Source organism: Hetaerina americana, unplaced genomic scaffold (assembly GCF_022747635.1).
Source record: "Hetaerina americana unplaced genomic scaffold, ioHetAmer1.1.p SCAF_68, whole genome shotgun sequence".
NCBI classification, from domain to species: domain Eukaryota; kingdom Metazoa; phylum Arthropoda; class Insecta; order Odonata; family Calopterygidae; genus Hetaerina; species Hetaerina americana.
The window spans coordinates 890,569-911,641 of record NW_027287294.1 but is presented as its reverse complement, the minus strand read 5'-3'; the positions used below and the strand labels follow the sequence as shown (position 1 = coordinate 911,641).

General features: G+C 41.8%; 1 protein-coding gene across 2 annotated transcripts in view; it reads left to right on the top strand.

Moving 5' to 3' along the window:
• LOC139696112 (uncharacterized) overlaps positions 1-15,186 on the top strand; it is a 1,156,921-nt gene extending 1,141,735 nt beyond the window's left edge. For both annotated transcript variants that reach the window (XM_071594713.1, XM_071594712.1), the window contains 2 exons: positions 8,087-8,502; positions 11,048-15,186. In XM_071594713.1, coding sequence (XP_071450814.1) covers positions 8,087-8,502; positions 11,048-14,164 — 3,533 coding nt within the window. In that variant the 3' untranslated portion in view covers positions 14,165-15,186. The remainder of the gene's footprint in view (positions 1-8,086; positions 8,503-11,047) is intronic.
• Positions 15,187-21,073: the final 5,887 nt, after the last annotated feature.

Below are 21,073 nucleotides of genomic sequence, written 5' to 3'. Positions count from 1 at the left end.
CACGTCCCCCTCCCTCTCTCATAGGGCTTTTCTTTCTTTTATTTAATCTATTTATTCTAGTCTACAGCACTTCATTAATAGGCGAACTCTTCAATCTGGTTTAGTTGACACAAAATTGAAATCTCTTTAAATGGCTTCCAACAATGAGTAAATGCCTTACAATTAGTGTCGACGGCTTCTGTGTGTTAATTCTCCGCAATTGTCTTCATGTCGCCTAGTGACGCCCAGGCTGAAAAATGTAAATTTTACGAGAAAAGCAAAATCCTTTCAAGTGAAGTGTGTCCGTCGCGAATGGCAGACTTCCAGCTCCTTTTCCCAATCTCCTCTCTCTCTCCCTCCCCAAATATCTCACCCACGCTTTCTGGCCGAGTGCGGATTCTTTTAAACCGTCTAGGGAAACCTTCACCCCCCATCGGGTTATATATAACTTCTCGCCGATACTACGTTGGAAGGAACCCCAATGCCTTCACCCAGTGAGCTGTGTTTACTCGGAACGCCCTTCCCGTCCCCTGAAATTCCCCCTCCCCTCCCCCCGGGCCAATTTTCCCCGTGAGTCGGAGAGAGATTATGGCAAATTTCTTTGGGGTTCTGTCACGTCACCTTCCAGCCGTGCGTTGTTTGAGCAAGTGATTTATCTGGAAGTCTGGCGAGTAAGTTGTGGATGTCGACGGAATTCCGTGCTGATTCAGTAATTCGTTCGTGCACAGTCGAGATATTGTCGTGTAGCCCACTCGTCAATTTCGTTCTGTGCGTTGCTAAGGTTTGTTTATTCAAAGATGGCGCAATTCACCACATTCTCCCGTGTCCAACTCATTGAATTTCATTCCGTCTGTGAACTATCTGGCATTCCTCAAAGACTCTCAGCGGCAGTTCATTCCGTTTTCAGTATTTTGTCGCTTGAAATTCGTACTCTCGCCGCCATTTTTCATGACGTTTTTAAGTTCAGTATGAAGCGTTGTATGCGCTCGATTGTAAAACTCTGTGCCTATCTCAATTCACTAAAGCTTTTCGATAAGGTTAAGGAATGTACATTATGAGTGATGATACATTTCTCACAATCTGCAGTTCCAGTCGGCATTTATAGCGGCAAGCCTGGTATGACTCAAGTATTTAGCTTGCCTTTTTGTTATATATGCGATACTGGCAATGTTGAAAGTGAATATCCAGATATTTCCCTTGCTCTAATAGTAATAATATATTTCATTGTTTATTCTTGATAAATGTTGGCCTTAGAGAAAACTTCCCATCTGGTGAAATTACTAGTCCGTATAAGTTGCCCCATCTCCCCTCCGCCTCGGCACTTGACAGTTAGCATAGGGCAAAAACTGATACTCTCGACTCGCCAAGTCTCGCCATGAAAATATCACAGGAAAATAAGAAGAAATTTATCTTGTTGCATGGTAGATTCTTATTTCGACGATATCTTTTTCTGTATGCTGTGATTTATGTTAATTATTAGAGCGAATATGTTGTCTTCAGGTAAATCTATAATAGCAATTCGAACATATGCTCTCTCGTGTGAAAATCAATCGCACAGCATTCCACTCGAAGAAAGGGAGCTAATTTCACGCTAGACCAAATGAACTTTTGCGAGGCGTTACGCTATAATGGGGAAACAACTGGCGAACTGATTACGTACCTACATTAAAGCAGCTCTTCTTCGTCCGAAGAATTCTTAAGACAGGTATCTCAAGAGACACGAAGAAAAGAGGTGAGGGAGGAGATCTTATCTATCCTTCGTTAAAACCCCATCTCGTATGCGACTCTATTTGTTTTCCAGCACTTATGATATTAGTTACTTTTCAATACATCAAGTGCCTGTGTTGACCAACCTGAAATCGGAGCCGCTAATGACACGAATATCACATGCACGCATCTCACTGTGCAACAAAAGAGGTACCTTTAGTACAAGTTTAATGATGGTTTTGAAGGCATTGTTCCAGTCCCACATTGATGACATAGTCAGAGACGGGACCACTGTCACGGGAAGAAAATCTCTTATAAACCAATGAAAGGGATATGACACATGGAGACTGAAGTAGAAGAAACGGTCATTCCCAGAGGCTGGTAAAAAAATCGTCCGTCTTCCTAACGATGTGGTCCAATCGCAAATCTCCGTGCCGGTGCATTCTATACAAAACCTACAGGTGCAGCAGACAGGCGTAGGTGAACTCTCCACCTCCCCTTCAACCACCATTGGTCGACTGCTTAGGTGCCTCAAGGGAAGTTAGTTCAATGATAAGGCGGAGGAATACAAAGCAATATCCCCACTCTTTTGTTCCATCACGTGACTTAGCTGCCGCTTATCGCTTAGCCCCCATCCCACCACGACCATGTTCTCTTCCCCTTGATAAGCACACTCTCAGGAGACCCACCGTTGCTCCTCCAATTAACTTCAACCAGTGTAGCTATCTTTCCCTGGCCGGCCGGTTCTACTCCTCGTCGCGCGTTGGTTCGCTGGTGACATGGGTGGCCGGCATCGCCGATCCCGTCGCCGGGCCAGCATCAAGAGTTCGCGCTCTTTGCTCCTCGCGGGGTCGCTAAAACCTCCGGGGATGGAAGCTTCGACCGCGGCGGGAGGAGATGGGGACGAAGAGGGTGGAGAGGTCCCAGGTGAGGACTTGCCGGTGAATTCGTCGCGGTCGTTTTGAGTGAGTTGTGTGGCAGGTAGGCGAAATACTGAAGATGTCCACCTTCGCGCTTACGAATGTCCCAACTAAACGATTCGCCAAAGAGTGGTATCATTGACGAAAATTTGACTAAGCTACATATTTCAGCACGAGTTACGAGCAATGTGGATGTCTTTCAAGTGATCCATTGTTAGGAGAATCGGTTGCTAAAACAAAGCAACAATTGTGAGATCGCGGTGCTGTGGCATATCCAAAACCTCGATATGTGTTATTACTGCTCGTTGCTGTTGCTAATATCATTGGATGTGATTTTTAATATTTTGAATTGAAATCGTGACTTGAGGATTCGCAACTTGTCTGTTGGATTGTGAGATTAGGCCAGTGTGTTCTGTGCAAAATGACACGCAGCGATCTATTTTGCTGTGATATCATCGGACACCGATGCCGTTGGCCGATGCAATCTATCTTGAATCTTACTTTCATCCAAGTTTCATTCATATTATTCCGAGATAAATCTCAGCTGGTGTATAGTATGTGAAAGTGGGCTGACGTCGTTGCTGCGTGAGGAGTGCATTGGGATCGCCTGTTATCTAGTCACGGGCGTCAAGAATAGCGAGCGTTGTGTAGGCTGTGCAGTTTTCTAGGAAACACGTGAAGAACGCGGTGAACGCAGGATAATTGTCGCCGGATATGGTGTCAGAATGTTTCGCTACCTCATAGTTTCGCCTGAAGAGTGATATTACATTTGAGTTCATTGCCAGTTTTCCGCGACCGACTGCATATCGGTAGACCTGTTCAACCTCTGCAGTTGCCCATCTCGATAAAGACATCGAAGTTATTCTCTCTTAATCTTTAATTGAGGGAAAGCCTGATAAAAATTCGTAACTTAAAACTGCGAAGAATAAATGCAGGGATAAGGCGTAGGATTTTTCCGACTTATTTTCCAGAGACATGCTTGGTTAGATCCCCGAGGCTGACTGGGAATGTCTCATCTGTGGTTCGCAATTGTAACTGAAATGGCCACAGGGGCCAAGTTAACGTAGGGAAACATATTATCAAACGAGAATCGAGTTGTATCAGTTTATGCTCTCCGTCATTTTATTCTAGACGAGAACTGTCGAGCTAGTCTTATAGGTGTCGATCTAAATCATCGCAGTTAAATTTTTTTTAAAATGGTAAATAATTAAACAGGGTTAGCATAATTGATACATGATGGGATGATGATGGAAGGCAAAATAAAATGCATAAGAATGGGCACCTTACTGTTATATGTATCTTCTCGCTTTTATACTTGCTCAGAGCTGTGACAGAACTATTACTCGTTTCGTCAATATTATCTGTCCTATTCGTGCGTTATATTTGTGTCGCGCGAGGGAATTATAATTATCCTCTTAAGCAGTTGGCGTGTTTTGTGAATAACCTTGATCTTGATATGTTAATCGACGCTGACTTGTCTCCATTAATCCTACACAGCCTTCGTCGATAACATTCGAAGCGCCCCCGTCGACATCGTGGCGTGTTTTGACGATGACGGAATGTTGACGTAAGTGTTTGTTTTCACTGTTAAGGGATTGGAGGTCATCGCCGATGGTCGCTACGGAGGTCCTCCCCCCCCCCCCCCTAGTTATTATCACTAGGAAAGGTTTTTCCGGAGTACTCCCGGAAACAATAGAAACCCGAAATGCACAAAAGATTTTGAGCATGGGAGTATATGCCTAAATACCATTCTGCAATATTTTTTTAGAAGTTTACTCTAATACTACTAATTACTAATTTTTCACTTACTTTGAAACAACTTGAATGCATTCGATGCGTTCCGTAATGGTTCTTCGCGAACCAACCAAAACTTTCTTTTTCGTTTTTTCTTCCACCCGTTTGTTTCTTGTCGAACGGATTTCGATATTCGAAGATGCCATCGATGGAAACTATTTTTCTTCACTTTCTCCGCTTGAACGTGGAGGGAAGAGGAAAGATCCAAACATGGCTGTCATTTAAACCAACAAAGTCGAGCCCCAGCCAAACTCTGCCTTGGTTACGTCTCGATCCGTTTTTGTTTGGTGTTCTATTTCGTTTTGATGTAGCTGTGTTATGCTCGGTGTATAGTTGGGATAGTTGTAGTCAAACAAAACTATTTTCGTCATTAAGATCATCGCGTAACCTCTAAACGCACTCGGGATTTAAACGTGCATGTATGTTTCTTAAGCGGATTATGTTAGTATATTTTGATGCAATCTCAGTTGCTAATTTAGTATCAGTTTTAAGCATTAATCGGAGTACGTTATCACTTCGCCAAGTCGCGGTTCGAATTCGCATGGAAAATGTATCTCATTTTATTGATGAGTATTCCTCCGGTTGATTTATGAGCAGAATAATTGGACGACGACTGATCCCAAGTCCACTTTGCCCATGCAACAAGACGAGTTAAACGCTTGAAGAAATTCTGAATTTTGTCGTATAATTTTATGCGCTCCCTTATGTATGGAATTGTAATTCGGGTGCATTTTAGGTAGTTAAAATTTCAATTAGTGAACATCTACATTACTGCCCTTTTATCATTTGCAGGAAGCCCCTAAAAGCTGCCATTGAATCGTTAAATTTGCCATGCTCGTCATATCTTATTTCATGACCCAATAGGAATAAATCATTATCGGCTTCCCACCCTGAGGGCGCGGGTTCAAATCCCGGCGGTGTTGAATATTTTTCAGAGGTATCTCGATCCCTACTTGAGGTGCTTTGTGGAGGGCACTTTGAGTGAGTACGCCGTCCGTCGGATGGGACGTTAAACTGCGGACCCCTTGGCGCCTTTCGTAAAGAGCAGGCTAATGCCGACGCCGGGTTTCTCTCCACCCTTCATCCTTTCCTGTCCATCCCCTATGGCGCAAATGACCTTAGCTGTCGGTCGCCTCCCCCTAAAAACTACTACTACTACTACTAAATCATTATGCCAGTAGAATAGGCGTTACCTTTGGCTATCGGGGGAGGGGGGAGGCTAATGGGCCTAGGAATGGTCTATGGTTGTGGCGGTAACTCCGATTGGTCATCCCGATGCACCACTTAGACAAAGAGGCGGAAACATGACGAGAATAACCAAAAATCCATAACCCAGCGAGAAATTCAGATAATGGCCGAATTTTGTTTAAGTTTGAAGACAATTTCAACGATTAACTCGTTAATGACATGGGCGTGGTGTCACGACATTTGAGAATTATGCAATTGTGACGAAAGCGTGTTTGCCACGAACGTGCAAATGGAATTTTCATGTGCGTGTTTTATCTTTAGGATCGATAAAACGCTAAGTACCAAAGAAGTGGAATTTCTTTTTGGAGAATTGATTAAAATTTCAAATAATGCTATGCGACCATTAAATATGAATACTCATTTCAGTGGCGTGTACGGAAAATATCCGCACTTGAGACGCCATCTTGTTTATCTGTAATACTATAGTTTGCTAACGTTGCCAACGGATACGATAAGGAGAAACTGTAAACAAATCATTAATGAAGGAATAGCTGTTACACCTGTAGAGGAAACGAATTGAATTCTACGAAAGAAGTCGACAAAAAATGCAAAGAATTTCGGTGATACAGATGGGAATGAGAAATACGTTGAACCATATTAGTTTGGAAAAAGCATTTTAACAACTTGTAAAAAAGCACGAAAGACTTCGCGTTTCCAATGAAAAGGATTTATTGTCAAAGGAAAAGGCTTAGTCTTTGATTTTTATCTTCGTATTTTACTAATGGTTTTCCTCAAAGTATCTGCCTCGACCATCTCTCAAACTCATAAAAAATTGGTGGGCCTTAACTCTTTCATAAGGTCGGAGGCGAATTTCCCGGGCGTGAGTGTGATTACCGCGATCACTCTAACATCGCCCAACAAGTTGGGCAAGGCAGACTGGTGAAGAGGTGTAGCGCCGAGACCGACAAAATGTATGTGCCGTTTTTATTCAAGTTGGAAAGAATAAATGAAAGAGAGGGCACAGAATACAATACGCTTGTCCTTTCGGGGCGTAGTGTCTGGTTTCCCGGGTGGGCGGGGTGAGAGACTGGGACGGCATTGGGTTTGGAGTGCAAATGGGGAGTCAAGACTCGATCGATTAGTCTCCCGTCGCATCCCACCCTCGTCTGGCCGGCCATGGGGAAACCGTACTCTCCCTCTCTCGTCCGAATTGATCCTAGCCTTGTTATTAAATTATTCCCATCACCCTCTCTCTCCACTCATCTCCCCATCCCCTCCTCTTTTTAAGTGGAGGCGGTGACTGCAGAGGTAAGGATTAGTCGGAAGGTGGTGATTATTCCAAAGCAGCTGTCGTCTCTCTTCTTCTGCTCGTGGAAGATTAAAGGAGACTTTCTCTCTGTAGTATCCACCGCCTTAGAGGGGCGCGTGGGTAAGGTTTAAAAAATAAAGGCTCTTTCGACGAAAACTTCTTAATCTTCGGGAAATTTCTCGACTTGGGATGAACTTCTATACCAAATGATAAATCATAAAATTAGCATTTTTCTTCGTTTTTCATATTGTATTTCATTGGTTCTGGAAAACGTGTGTATATACGAGTGTGCGTGTTTACATATGTATGCATATATATACATATACATACATATATGTGTATATATATATGTGTATATATTTATTTCTATGTATATGTATATATATATGTATATATGTATATAATGTGGGTCGCGGTAGTCGAGGGGTGTAGAGCATTGGTCTAATAACCGGAGGGCCCGGGTTCGATTCCCGGGCAAGCCTGTCTGAGCACCTGTAGCTCCACCCAAGCTACAGTATGTGATTTTTCTGGTACCAGATCTTCCTGGGAAACCATAACCAGTCGGGGAAAGGAACTTGCCCCCCCTACCCTGATGTGTACACGTTGTCGGTCTTAGTATAGGAGTGCCCTTTCCTAAGGACAATTAGTCATTCAAGTCATTGTTTTGTGTTTTTATGGTAACTTTGGAAATCAGAAACAAATTTAATTTGCCATATGCTTACAATATCTTAATGGGTGGCGACCTAACACCCCCGCCACACGCCCTTGCGGTGTATTGCGTTAATGTAGTACTGGGTGAACTCTACCATCACCTACCAAACCGACCTTCGGGTTGATTACTGTGTTTATGATTTTATATATACTTAATTTCTATTAACAAGAATGAGAATATTAATTATTTTTAATTTTCCGGATTTATAAATCTGCGAATCAGTATTTCTTCAACTTGACTCCTTTTGTTACCAAAATCTTGTACTTCTTTTATTATGTCTTCTAGATATGAGTCCTAATGCTCTGGCAATAAAGATATTCTTCCTTAAAGCACCTTAATTTGTGCGTTTAACCAAAGAGTTGATGTTTAACCACGTAGACACCATTTCATTTAGAATTAACTGAAGAACAATTTAGATTTCTGAAGGGTCTGCAACCAGCCTGTATTGAAAATCTCGTCTCTTCCTCTCTGTTACAGTAATCCCTTGCGAGGAGGAGGCACCACCAGTCCAGGTGAAGGGGGAGGTGGTGCATGACGAGGAGGGGATTGAGGTGGGGGGAGGGAGTGGTTTGGAGGAAGCAGAGGACGACTCTGAAGAGGAGGGAGAGTGGAAGTACGTGTCTGCAAAGCCCAGCGAAGGTGCTGCGGTAGTCCCAGAGGCCATATCTCCCGAGGCTACATCTCCAGTGGCAGCCCTAGCCGACGAGACTTCTTGTTCTCCTGCCCTTCCCGAGCAGGAACTTCTCGATCAAGACCTTCACTCCCTTTCCCCTGCATTGCCACCGCGAGTGGAGGCTGTGACCCCAGAGGAGAGCAAGACTGAAGACTTCCTCACCAGGGCTGAAGAAACTCACGACCTCAAGGCCGAGGAGCCAGTTGCAGATGATGATAAGGTGAGCTGGGATGGGTAGCACCACTGTAAAACTGCTCTCATTTTGGTGTGGGTCATCTGGGGAGATGTTAAAACAAGCCTTTTGAGAAAATTGAGAAAACACAATTCACACCGCATAATTTCCTCTGTGCTAGTCCTGAAATTCCTTCCTAGTTATTTTAATTCCAATCCCACGTCTGCGACTAGTCTGGAAAACTTAGAAAAGTGGCATATTGAAGGGAAAGGACTCTATGGCTTAAAGAAAACCTCAAGGGACTGATTGTCTTCCTGATTGTCCGAGATCATCAATCTTTGTGATGTTAACTCACAGATTTGTGATTTTAAATATTTTTCCTGATGATTTTTTCTCATTCCAATTATTAGATGTTTTCATTGAGTGCTGTTTCATTGAGTTTTCGTTGAGCAGTGTTAAATAATACAAACTAGATTGAGATCAACTTGCCGCTGCTATTGACATTGTTACTTATTGTCCAATGTCCTAAACATTTTTCTTGCCATTAGTTGAGATGAGGGAGTCTGTCATTGTACTTAGCTTTGATGATACTAGTTTGACAAATATTTAGCCCAGTGTGTTAAAATAACTCTCATAAAAGCAATAAAAAAATGAATGATAATTGCGGTATTCAGGCCTGCTTTTTTCTAATTTGTTTTAACTGGCACTGTCCATTATATTATTAATGCCCAAGGAGAATTACAGCATCATCAAAAATTGTCAAAATTTAACGTTCATGAAGAGCTAATTGGTATACAATATTCCATTCTCAACTGCAAGACAAGGTTGATGGCCTGAACACTCGAAATAATGAAACTCCTATAATATAGGAATATATTTTTTACAGCTCAAATGTTGATAGGATTTAGTTGATGTACCTCATGCAGCCAGACTGGTCTTTATACACATGGAGGGCAACTACTGTATTTCCTGGCCCACATGACTAACTTCAATTATTTCAGGTTAGAATTTAAGAACATTTTTTGGACCAGACAGAAAAGGTATCTTAAATATTTTGATGCATACACTTAAATACTAGTACAATGTAATTGTTAAGTATGAAAGTTAGCTGGTGCATATTGGTCAACATTTATTCATCGTAGAACCCAAAAGTTCCACTTTACTGGGCCAAAATACTTAGAAGCTGCCCTGTGTCCACACTCTGAAGGGTCATCTTAGAATTTGTTTAAATGCCATTCTGTATGTCATGCTATCTACTCTATAGATCCCATGAGGTTGTTATGATTTCAATTTTTTATCCAACCCTTGGTTACTGTTATTATTTTAATGTTGTCAAAATTTGTATCAAAAGCAACAATATTCTATGCCTTTACGGCACTCGCATAATATTGAAGGTTGAATGACTGGCCTGTGTCCACACTCCATCTTAGAATTTAAGTTTAAATGCCATTCTGTATGTCATGCTATCTACTCTATAGATCCCATGAGGTTGTTATGATTTCAATTTTTTATCCAACCCTTGGTTTCGGTTATTATTTTGATGTTGTCAAAATTTGTATTAAAAGCAACAAAACATAATGTTGAAGGTTGAATGCCTGTAGACTCTTGGAGTTCATCAGGAGAGATGCAATGTATGTAGAAGCATGTGTTGTTAGCATAGGGGCAACATCTCAGTTAGTCCATGTGTGCTGTATTTAGTTTTGTGGCAGCACCACATGTGAGATGAAACTGAATGTGCTACATCGTGTATATTTATCATATATTTGGAAATTTTTTAAGAAGTGCTTTGAAAAATGTATTAATTATACTCTTGTTTCTTACTGCCGACTCAAAACAGTGACATAATCAGAATTTGTAACCATGTTAATTACTTTCAATACCCAATGTGGGTAAAAAATCCTTAATAGCAAGTATTTATTTGTACTAGCGCTTATGTATTGAATCCTGACCCATAATGTGCTGGCTGATTTTAGAGCACATTTTGAAGTAGAAAGAGTGAATATTTTGGGCCGGCCATTGCAGCATTTAATTTTGCATAAATCACTTCTGTTATTCTGCAGATTTAGGATTTTGATGTTAAAATTGTGGCCCTTTTTTATGGCATTACAAGTTATTTGAGCCATTTCACTGCATGGCTTTGAAGCTAGTTGCTGAATGGAAAAGGCTAAGCCACAGCCATGTTTTTAATCTCCAAATTAATGACTAGAATATGTATGTCATTGTGCCAAATTTAGTAGACTAAAATAGCTGCGTGTAACTTTTGACCATTCCTTTTTTGAGGTACGCAAAGCCAACGAAAACCCAATTTATGAGGTTGTTCAAGATTTTCATTTTATGATATTTTGAACGAAATGACTCAATTTTTCTGTTACTTTAAAAGTTCAGGTAAAGAGTTTTGGTTCGATGATGCTATGCATAAATTTTCGTTCATGTCAAATTTCATATTGCAAAAGTGAAGTCTGCTAAAGGACATCAATCATGATGATTCTTTTATGATTATGTATTATGTCTGTACTAAGGCAATCTTTTCTTTTAAATTTAAATCTCCCATCACTTGTCAGTAAAATGTCAATTCCTTTCAATTTTTTTACAGTTCTGCCAGGATTTGGGATTTGAGGTAGTGCAGAAGACCCATGTAGAAGAAGCTGTGTACGAGGCTGGTCTATTGGAGGAGCCTGCCGAAGTGGGGAGGGAGTCACAGTCAGAGAAGCCGCTGCAGGAAGAAGTGGGTGACGTACAAGAAGCCAAATCACCCGAACACATCGAAGAGGAAACTGAGGACTCCACGATGGAGTCTAGACTAAATCCAGATGCTGCTGAATTTGTGCCGGTCTCTCCCACGCCACTTGTTAACGTCGAGACATTTTCCGGGTTTAGTAGCGATTTTGATACATTCAAGAAGGAGGCCGAGGCATGCCCCGGTGAGGTGTCTGGAGAAACTGCTGCAGCCAGCACACCAAGGGCACTTGCAAGCAGGGTCCTTGATGATGACTCTGATGCAGTTCTCTCGTCATCATTCAGCCACGATATTCCTAAAACGTCTGCTGATATGTTTGAGGCCGAATCGGCCCCTCTTGCTCTGGACCCATTGACTTTGACTGGCAAATTCCATGAGGAAGATGAGAACAAGGAAAACATGTGTCAGGAGGAAGATAAAGAGAACATGTCTCAGCACGTTACCACAAGTGATGTAGGCAGTGCTCTGAATCGCAGCTTCGAGGTACTAGAAGAGCATGTGGCTGGAAATGATAAGGATTCAGATTTCTTTGGCTCTCCATCTAACCTTTCAAGACCTGAAAACAAAGATGAATCAGAAATGGTTAGTGAATGCTCTGGTCAGGATTTGATGTCTGATTTGGTCCCTGAAACCATTCAATCCGAGATGAAACTTAAAGAAGAGTTGCAGCAGTCAAGTGAGATGACATTTGAAACATCGGAACAGATTCCAAATGTTTCTGAAGTTTCATTTGAGCCCACGCTTAGCTCACAATTGGGAGAAATCAATATTAACCAGTTTGGTGATTTTATGCAACCTTCCCCTGTGGAAGATCACAAAAAACAGCATGATGTTCCAGTTGATGATGAGAGGCTGTCTGCATTGGACAGTGATGTGCCAAAGATGGAATTAAGTCCGAAGTCTGATGACCCTCCAACTCTAGAAGTTGATGACCAGGTTGAATTGTTGGATCATGGAGAGAAAATTGAGGAGCTCCAAGAGCCGATGCACCACTCTCCAATATTGCAGGTTTGTCCCATGAAATTGGAGGATGTGAAGGAGGAGAACATTCAGTCTGAGCTACTGCCATCAGAATTGAATGTTGTCCAAGAAGACGTGCTTGTAGATGAAGAGCTCACATTGGATATGAGAGAGGACAGCTACGAAAGCAAACCAATCCCTCCTGAGCCGGAAGTAAATATTCCTGTGGAGCCCATAGTAGAAGCATTTGAAACCCTGGAGTCCAAAGTAGCAGAATTTACTACGGAGTCAATTGTGAAGTTTGTCCAAGAAGCTGAACCGCTTGAACCTGTTAGTGTTGTGCCACCTTCGGAAGCAGTCTGTATGAGCCCTACTTTCCCCACTCCTGCTTCAGAATTATCATCTATTATTGAAGGGAGCCAAGCTTTGTCATTAGAAGAGAATGTGCCTGCCATAGAGGAGAAAATCCAGAAAGTGGAAGAGATATCCGAATCTTTCAATTTGGCCTCCGAAATGGTAATGCTGCAAGAAACCACCATCAAGAACCTCGAGGAAAATATATGTATGCCATCCACAGATATGATTGTATCCCCAGAGCCTGTGGAGATTGTTGATGTGACACAAGAACAAATTAAAACAGAGGTTTCCCTGGTTGATGTTACGAGCACTGAGCCCTTAGTTGAGGTCCAACCAAAGGAAGTTGCTGAGGAGAGTATTCCAGAAGACGTCAGCAAAGCTGCTGCTATAGCAGGTGCAGCTGCTGCCGTGGCTGCTGTGGCAGGTGTAGCGACTGCCGCTGCTGTTACATCTACACCTTCTGACACTAAACCGGCAAAGAAGCCTTTAACTGGAGACAAGAAGCAAGTGCCTGATAAGAGCAAACTGTCCTCTGCGACTGCTACAAAAGCAAAAACTTCTGCCAAGCCACCGGCTCCTGCAACCAGAACCATGGCTTCTAAAAAGCCTGCTGCCCCAACTACAAATAAGACTGCCCCCACACCCGCTGCAAGGACGACAACTGCTGAACGCAGACCAGCTGCCTCTACAACGAAGCCTGCAGCTACCACCAAACCAGCCACTACTGCATCAACTTTGTCTTCCAAGCCCAAAACCTCCACTGGAACAAAACCTACAACTGCTCCCACTAGCAGGGTGAGTGCTGCACCCAGGACTTCAGCTGCCCCTTCAAGACCATCCACTGCTACCAGCACAGCCACCAAGACTGGAGTAGCATCGGCTAATTCCAAGCCTGCCGGTTTGTCTAGACCTTCAACGGCTCCGCCAAAGACCACAGAACCAAAAAAGATGCTGAATGGGGATTTACCAAAACCGGCATCAGCCAGCACAACCGCATCGAAAACATCTCCTCGGAAACCGATCGCTGCTACTTCCACCACTGCATCAAAACCACTTGGCAGTACCAGGCCATTGACATCGGCAAGAGGGGCTGCAGCACCTGGGAAAACAACCACAGAGACAGCAGCAGCAAAAGCCAAACAGTCATCAGCCACTGGTGCAGTGAACGGAGCAGTACCGAAGACAACCAGAATGTCCTTGGGTGCTGGAGCCAAGCCCAGTGCACCTGCGCCATCCAGGACAAAACCATCACCCGCAACCAAGACGGCAACCGCACCGCCTGCACCTGGGAATGCCAAGAAAGCAAAAGAATCTGTGAACAAGCACATCTCGGCCACACGCCTCTCTGGTGTCACTAAGAGTGCAGATGGAAAAACTACTGGCAGCCTTGCTGCCAAGACGTCAGCTGTCAGGAGTCCAGCGACAAAGACCATGGCAAATGGTACTGCTGGAAAGAAAGCAGAGGTGAACTCAAATACCAAGAAGGTAGAGGAGAAAGTGGAACTACTGATATCGCCGCACGAGAATGGTATTGCTTTGAATTGCAATGAGATGAGAGAGTTAGATGGGGTGGTGGCCATGGAGGATGGCGTGCATGAAGCAAAGGAGCAGATGGTCTTGATGGGCGATTCGTTAAGTATCGGGGAGGCTGTGTGAATTGGAGGGAGCTGTGGGGCAGAAGTAGGATGGGAGGATGACCTTCTCTCCGCGTAAAAGGGCATGGGAGGGTCATGCTGCCGTCCTACTTGTCAGTCTCAAAATCTTCCAAGCATTTATGATAAAGGAAAAAGGGTTCACTATTCTCATTGCTTCAATTGTTGTGTTTATAATGTTGCTTACTTACTTTGGGGAGGGTGGGGGGGTGAGTGCTGCCCAATTTCTCCCTGTGCTTTTTTGGCATGCTGGTATGACCCTGGGCCGAGCAACATGAGATTGGGAGAGAGAGAGAGAGTGATGATCCTGGAATATACTTGTGTAACTTTTTCTATTTCTAAGAGCTTTATTGGGAAATATCCCACGATATTAATTTAATGCTTTATTTTGTTGGATTTTTTTTGTTCCTGCTATAGAATTTGGAAGTGTACATGAATCATATCTTCAGGAGGGTTTCTAATTATGGAAATTCTAGTATCTGACAAGGATATCATACAGATTGTATCATTTGATCACCGTGGATCTTCTCGACGCAGAGGCAACTGAAAGAGTGTGCCTGTGCCGTGATTTTTGTTGCCTCGGTTCTTTATTTCATGAAACTTAAGGTTTCATCTTTTATATTTAATGCGTATTACCCGAGAGGTAAATGAAGTTATCCTGGCTGGACCTAAAAAAAAAACAAGGAAGGAAGGAAGGATGTTGCTTTTATAATATTTGTGCTTTAATCAGGATTGTTTTACTTAAAATTTAGTGCCAAGTGCCTTTATTTGATGAAGGAGGCCACTTTTAAAAATAAAAAACAGATTTTAAATTACTCCAACCTGTTCTGCACATAAGTATGCTTTGTAATTTTGTATATCTATCTCAGTGTTTGAAAAAAATTAATCTGGTACTTGAAGCACTTGCAAAATACATCAACGGAAGATCAAGCATTGCTGTACACGAGTAATGTTTTATGTACAGTACCTTTTTATGTGATACATGATTTCTCATATAAAAATGTAATAAAGTTTTTAAGAAAGCTATGACCGATTATTATTTTAAATATTGCGGAATCATTTTGGCTTTTGCATACAATATGCGGTTTGATGACAGTGACACTGAAAAATAAGGCGGTAGTCTTCCTCGGTAATTAATGATTACATGTATTTGTTTCTTGTGAATTATCAATTGAGATTTTCACAGATTGCTTTACTTAATCATAGTCTTTCTGAAAATGAAATGAAAGGAGAGTGGGTTGGTGGTGTTTTGCGATAAGAATGAAGTAAATGAAACGGACTGATATAAAAGCAGGTAATGCTAAGAGAATGGAGAAGGGTGCCCCAGGAAATTTGAAGGATGCAGAGGAAGTGGGTTAAGCAAAGATAAGAGGAGACGGTGAGATCTTGAAGGCATTGATGGAGGGAAGAAAGTTAAGTGAGCAAGTCAGTGGAAGGAAAAGAGCTGGCATTTCCAAGTGAATGAAAGAAGAGTAGCGTAAGGCATATGTGATGACGAAAAATGCTTCATCATAATTCTGTTAAGGTATTTAGTGTTCAGCATGTGTTAATTGTAGCCAATCAGTGCTACATCCCTTGGAGAATCATCAAAGAGTACACCTAATTTTATACGGATTGGATTCATTAAAGATAATATACATAGAAAATGGAACCATAAGGAAAAGTGTTGCGCGAAGGACTAAATTTTGGAAAATATTGCTAATTTAGAGGAAGTGAATCGAAGTATGTTTATGATTTACATCAATTGTCAACAAGAACTGCTTTAGGTAATACACATTGGTCTTGAAATAGTTCAGTTAGTTGCACAGGATGTTGCGAATTTTAATCAACTTTGCCTGCTATGCATTGCCAAAATTCTTGGGCCCTTGAATAATTTAATACTAGAGCATGGAGCCACCTTCCACTGCAAATTTTTACTACTCATAATTTGTCAAATACCTCATCTGCCGAATTTGAAAGCATACATATTAGTTGTGGCTTTTTTCCCAAAATTATGGTTAATAAAAATCACCTGAATTTATGTAAAGGTTTAAACTTCATGGGGTTAATGTTCAATATTGAATGATATTTCTTATCCCATTTGGTCATTGATTCCTATTTTGAGTCAATTAAATTAATTTTTATTCAATATTTATCATTCAATTGAAGAATGTTATAAATAGGATTGTTTTTATTAAGCTCATCACGATCATGCAATGTGAATATCATGTTGCTCACTTCTCTAATGTAGAAAGACGTGCGAGTGAGATATCGAACTAATTTGATTGTATTTTATTTAACCCAACTGATTATAACAAAGAAGCATGTCCTCTTCTTAATTTTCAGAATTGTTTCTCGAAAAAATTGCCTTGTTAAAACTTTTTGTGTGCGCATACCCTGCTGAAATGAGGGTACCCCTTGAAGGACAAATGTTGCAACAAAGAACTTGGAGAAATCTTTGGATTAAAAGATTGGATATCATAAATTGCAATAGATTCTAAACATATCAACAAGTATGCCAGGCTCACCTATATAGTAACAAGCCAAACTTTCTTTAGTTTCCAAGATAAATATTATAAACAAGGTTTCGGTACCACAATGGCCAATTCCCTTTCACTCTGTTTGGTTAATGTATGCATTATCCATTTTGAGAAGACCTTCAAAAAGAAATTTGATTAATTTCCCTCCATACCTTAACGATATCATGACGACATCTTTGCCTTTTTGGCCACTAAGATATAAAAAATAGAAAAATTTCTTGAAAATCTTAGTAGTCTTTTTGATTAAATTCAACTCACCTATGAAATTATTATTATTAGGTAATCTACCGGTTAAGGTAGGTTTTTGGATGGACGTAATCACTAATTAAATAATTTGTGGCCCCTAGCAAAACACAACCTCCTACTCTACATCAGGTCCCTGTTCAGCTCTGAGTACTTTCTTCCTGCCTTCATCCCGTCCAGCATCCTTATCCTGTTCCTGCCCTTTCCTCGTTTGCCTAACATTCTCCCCTCAACTAGTCTTCAACATCCCACTGCCGGTCAATAACCCCTTCATCCATTTTTCCTGCCTCCATAGGATTTCTCCCAACAAACACCTTTCTTCACCCACCATACAAAGTACTTCCTCATTTGTTTTCCTCTCGGTCCATTTCACCTTCTACATTCTTCTCCAACCTGCATTTCAAAAGCCTCCAATCTACGTCTATCCTCCTGCTTCGATGACCACTTTTCCGCACTGTACATAGCTACGCTCCATATCAAAGTTTTTACGAGTCTTTTCTTAACATCCTTACTCAACGTCCCTATCATCAACTCCCTCCTCCTTGTGAAAGCCTCTTTGCCTAGTGCAATTCTTCTCCTTACGTCCCTACTACTTTGACCGTGTTGGTCCAAAACACTACCAAGATACGTAAACTGTTCTACCTGCTCTAGTTTTTGCCCTCCTATTTTAATGTTAAGCTTGGCCTTTTTCTTTCTAGAAAATCGCATAACCTTTGTTTTATTAATATTGATTCTCATCCCGTACCTATCGAACTGGATTTCCAATTCACTAAGCAATGCTTGCAGCCCCCTGGCTGACTGACAAACCAAAGCTTGGTCATCAGCAAACCTAACTGATTTTACGAATTCCCCGCCCACTTTCATTTCTGCCTCCAGTTCCTCCCATGCCCCTTTAATCATTTCCTCTGCATACAGGTTGAACAGCAACGGTGGTAATGGGCAACCCTGCCTTACACCTCTTCCTAACACTGCTCATCCGGACTCCCCGTTCCCCACCCGCACCTGAGCAGTCTGAGACATGTACAGGTTGCGGATTAGCCTCCTTTCCCTCCAATCTATTCCTAATTTCTGCAGAATACTCATTAGTTTTTCCCAATTCACTCTATCAAATGCTTTTTCGAAATCTACGAAACAGGCAAATACCTCATGGTTGTGTTCTATATTCCTCTCGATTAATAATCTCATTACTGCAATGGCATCACACGTACCTCTCCCCTTCCTAAACCCAAATTGATCATCCCCTAAGTAATCATTTGCCCTACTCTCTATCCTTTTGTTTATGATCCTGAGAACAACTTTAGCTGCGTGGGATATCAAACTTATTGTCCTATAGTCCTCACATGACGTGGCCTTTACCTTTTTCGGAATAGGAACTAAAACTGATCTCGCAAAGTCTTCCGGCCAGATTCCTTCCTCATAGATACTTCCAATCAGCCCATATAGCCTCTTCCTCCCACATTTTCCTAAACATTTCAATAGTTCCGCAGGAATGTTATCCACCCCCACAGCCTTATTTAGTTTCATCTCTCTTAATGCCCTTTCTATCTCATCGTCTAGTATGCCTGGACCTAAGCTATCTTCCTCTACGTCATATTCTTTTTCAATGTCTAACTTTGTTGGTCTGAGTTCTTTACGATACAGTTCTTCTATATACTCCTTCCATCTCTCTTGGATCTTTCCTGTGTCAACTATTACCTTACTTGCCTTATCTCTAACTGCTATCGTTGATCTCCCTTTCTTACTTCCCGATAAAGATTTAACTTTGCTGTTCAGCACACCGATTTCATCCTTCCTCTGCAGACTTTCCATATCCTCGCACTGCGTCTTCTACCAAGCTTCCTTTGCTTTATTTGTTGCCCGCCTCAATTTATTGTTCAATTCTTTGTACTTAATTTTGCCTAATTCTGTATTTATATTCTTCCATTTTCGCCGCTCATCCATCTTTGTAATCATCTCATCCGTGATCCATGGTTTCCTAGTCCTTTTAGCGTTAACGGTTCCAATAGTGTCTTTTGTGGCTTTAGACAACCCTTTCTTGAAACTTTCCCATTTTTCTTTGATAGTACTAAGCCCTTTACCTTCCTCCATGATTTTCTCTACCGCCTGTTTGTATTCCTTCCTTTTCAACCCATTTAATGCTTCTACATTCCATTTTCTAACTCGCCACCCCTGCCTTATCTTTTTGAAACGGACGCTACATTTCATAACAACTAAATTGTGGTCTGAGTCCGCATCCGCTCCCGGGAAGCTGTGCGAATTTATCACACTGTTCCTAAACCTGTGTCTAACCAGGATATAATCCAGCTGATACCTTTCTGAGGCACCTGGCATTTTCCATGTATGCCTGCGTCTTTTGTGGTGTCTAAACCAAGTGTTGGTGATGACTAAGCCCTGTGTCCTGCAGAACTCAACTGCTTTCTCCCCGCGGACATTCCTCATGCCTAATCCGTAGTCCCCGACCTCGTCATCATCTCTTCCTTCGCCTACCGTCGCATTCCAATCCCCCATCACTATCAAATGTTTCCCTGCAGGAACACACCCGATTATGTCCTCTAACTGATCGGAAATCCTATCGACCTCTTCTTATTTATGGTTGCTCGGTGGCATGTATACCTGAATAATAACTAAGTTCGTCGGTTCTGCTATTATCTCCACTAGTAGTATTCTATCCGTTACCTGCTCTATGTTGACTACGCTTCTTCCTACCTCTTCATTTGATACTATGGTAACCCCTTGTTGCCTCTCGTCCCCGCCGTTGTATATTATTCTATTCTGATCACTCCAGTAATCCCCGCTATCCTCCCATATGACCTCATATAGACCTAAAATATCTATTTTTCTCCTTTCTATCTTTTGCTTAACATTCTCCAATTTCCCTGTCCTCATTATTTTACTAACATTCCACGTTCCTATTCTAACTAATTTGGTCTTCTGTCCTGCTGCTGCCAGTTTTCCCTGGCCAGGGTTTCGTGGAATGACGACCGCGGAAGCCTTGCCTCCCCCGCTGCCGGGCACGACACACGGCCGATTGTGCCAAGCCCCGTAGTTGCCAGAACTCAAAATCTCTGTATAGTCCATCATGTTAATCTTGGGAATGATAATTGAGGTGGTTTCCCGTTGCCTTCCTCAATAGTGTTTTTAACGCGACACCGTCACTTACTGGCCACCCCACTGGGGTCAGACGCCATTGCAGCCGCCTCACTGAGGAACAGACGCTGCGTGGACTGCCTTTCGTCTGGCTCCTAACCTTCGATCTATCTGGCATGGGTGACCCTACCAGGAGCAATTATTATTACTCCCGCCAGCACCGATCTAGGGGTCATCGGAATGCACAAGCCTTTCCACCACGTCAAGGTTGTAGTCTGGGGAGGGCACCTATGAAATAGAGAGAAATAATAGTCTCAGTACGTTAGACCTTTTTGCTGACAAGATTAATAAGAAAATTCACATCTCAAACCTACCCCTCACTAACAACTATATACACGGAGACACATTTGACCAAAACAGCCACAAACTTGCAGGATTCGACTTTCTTGTGCATGGTTTGATAAACATCCCATTGAATGACAAATTTGTTCCATTAAAGAACTTTGCAAAAATCAAAGATATTGCTAAGAAGAATAGGTTCAAAAACACTTCAATAAACAATGTTGTCAAGAAGCATATATACAAGAAACTTATCACTGGCTCCACGACTCACAAGAAGGAAGTGTCTTCCTGGTACATAAAATTGTTTTTCTAGTTACCATAAATTGAAGCAATCGTTTGGCAAGAGTAAAGATTAAGTGTTTAAAACCTAAAAATCAGATATTTACCTAGTCAACTGTTGCTCATGCAAAAAATTTTACAGTGGACAGACTTTTAGAAAAAGTTTACCAAGACTCAAAGAACACGTCGCCCACTACATATACAATAGACCCAAGAAATCTATAATTGCAGGCCACTTTATCACAGCTGGTAAGAACATCACACAAGACAATTTAAAATTACTCATATAAACACCAAATCATCTTTTGGGCGGGTATGAAAGTTTTCTAATGAATTAACATAAACCCTATCTCATTTTCTCCCTTCATATTCCCAAGTGTTGGTATTGCTTTTCTGTAACACCTTAATGAGTGAGAGTGAGTTTGTGTGTGTGTGTATTATTC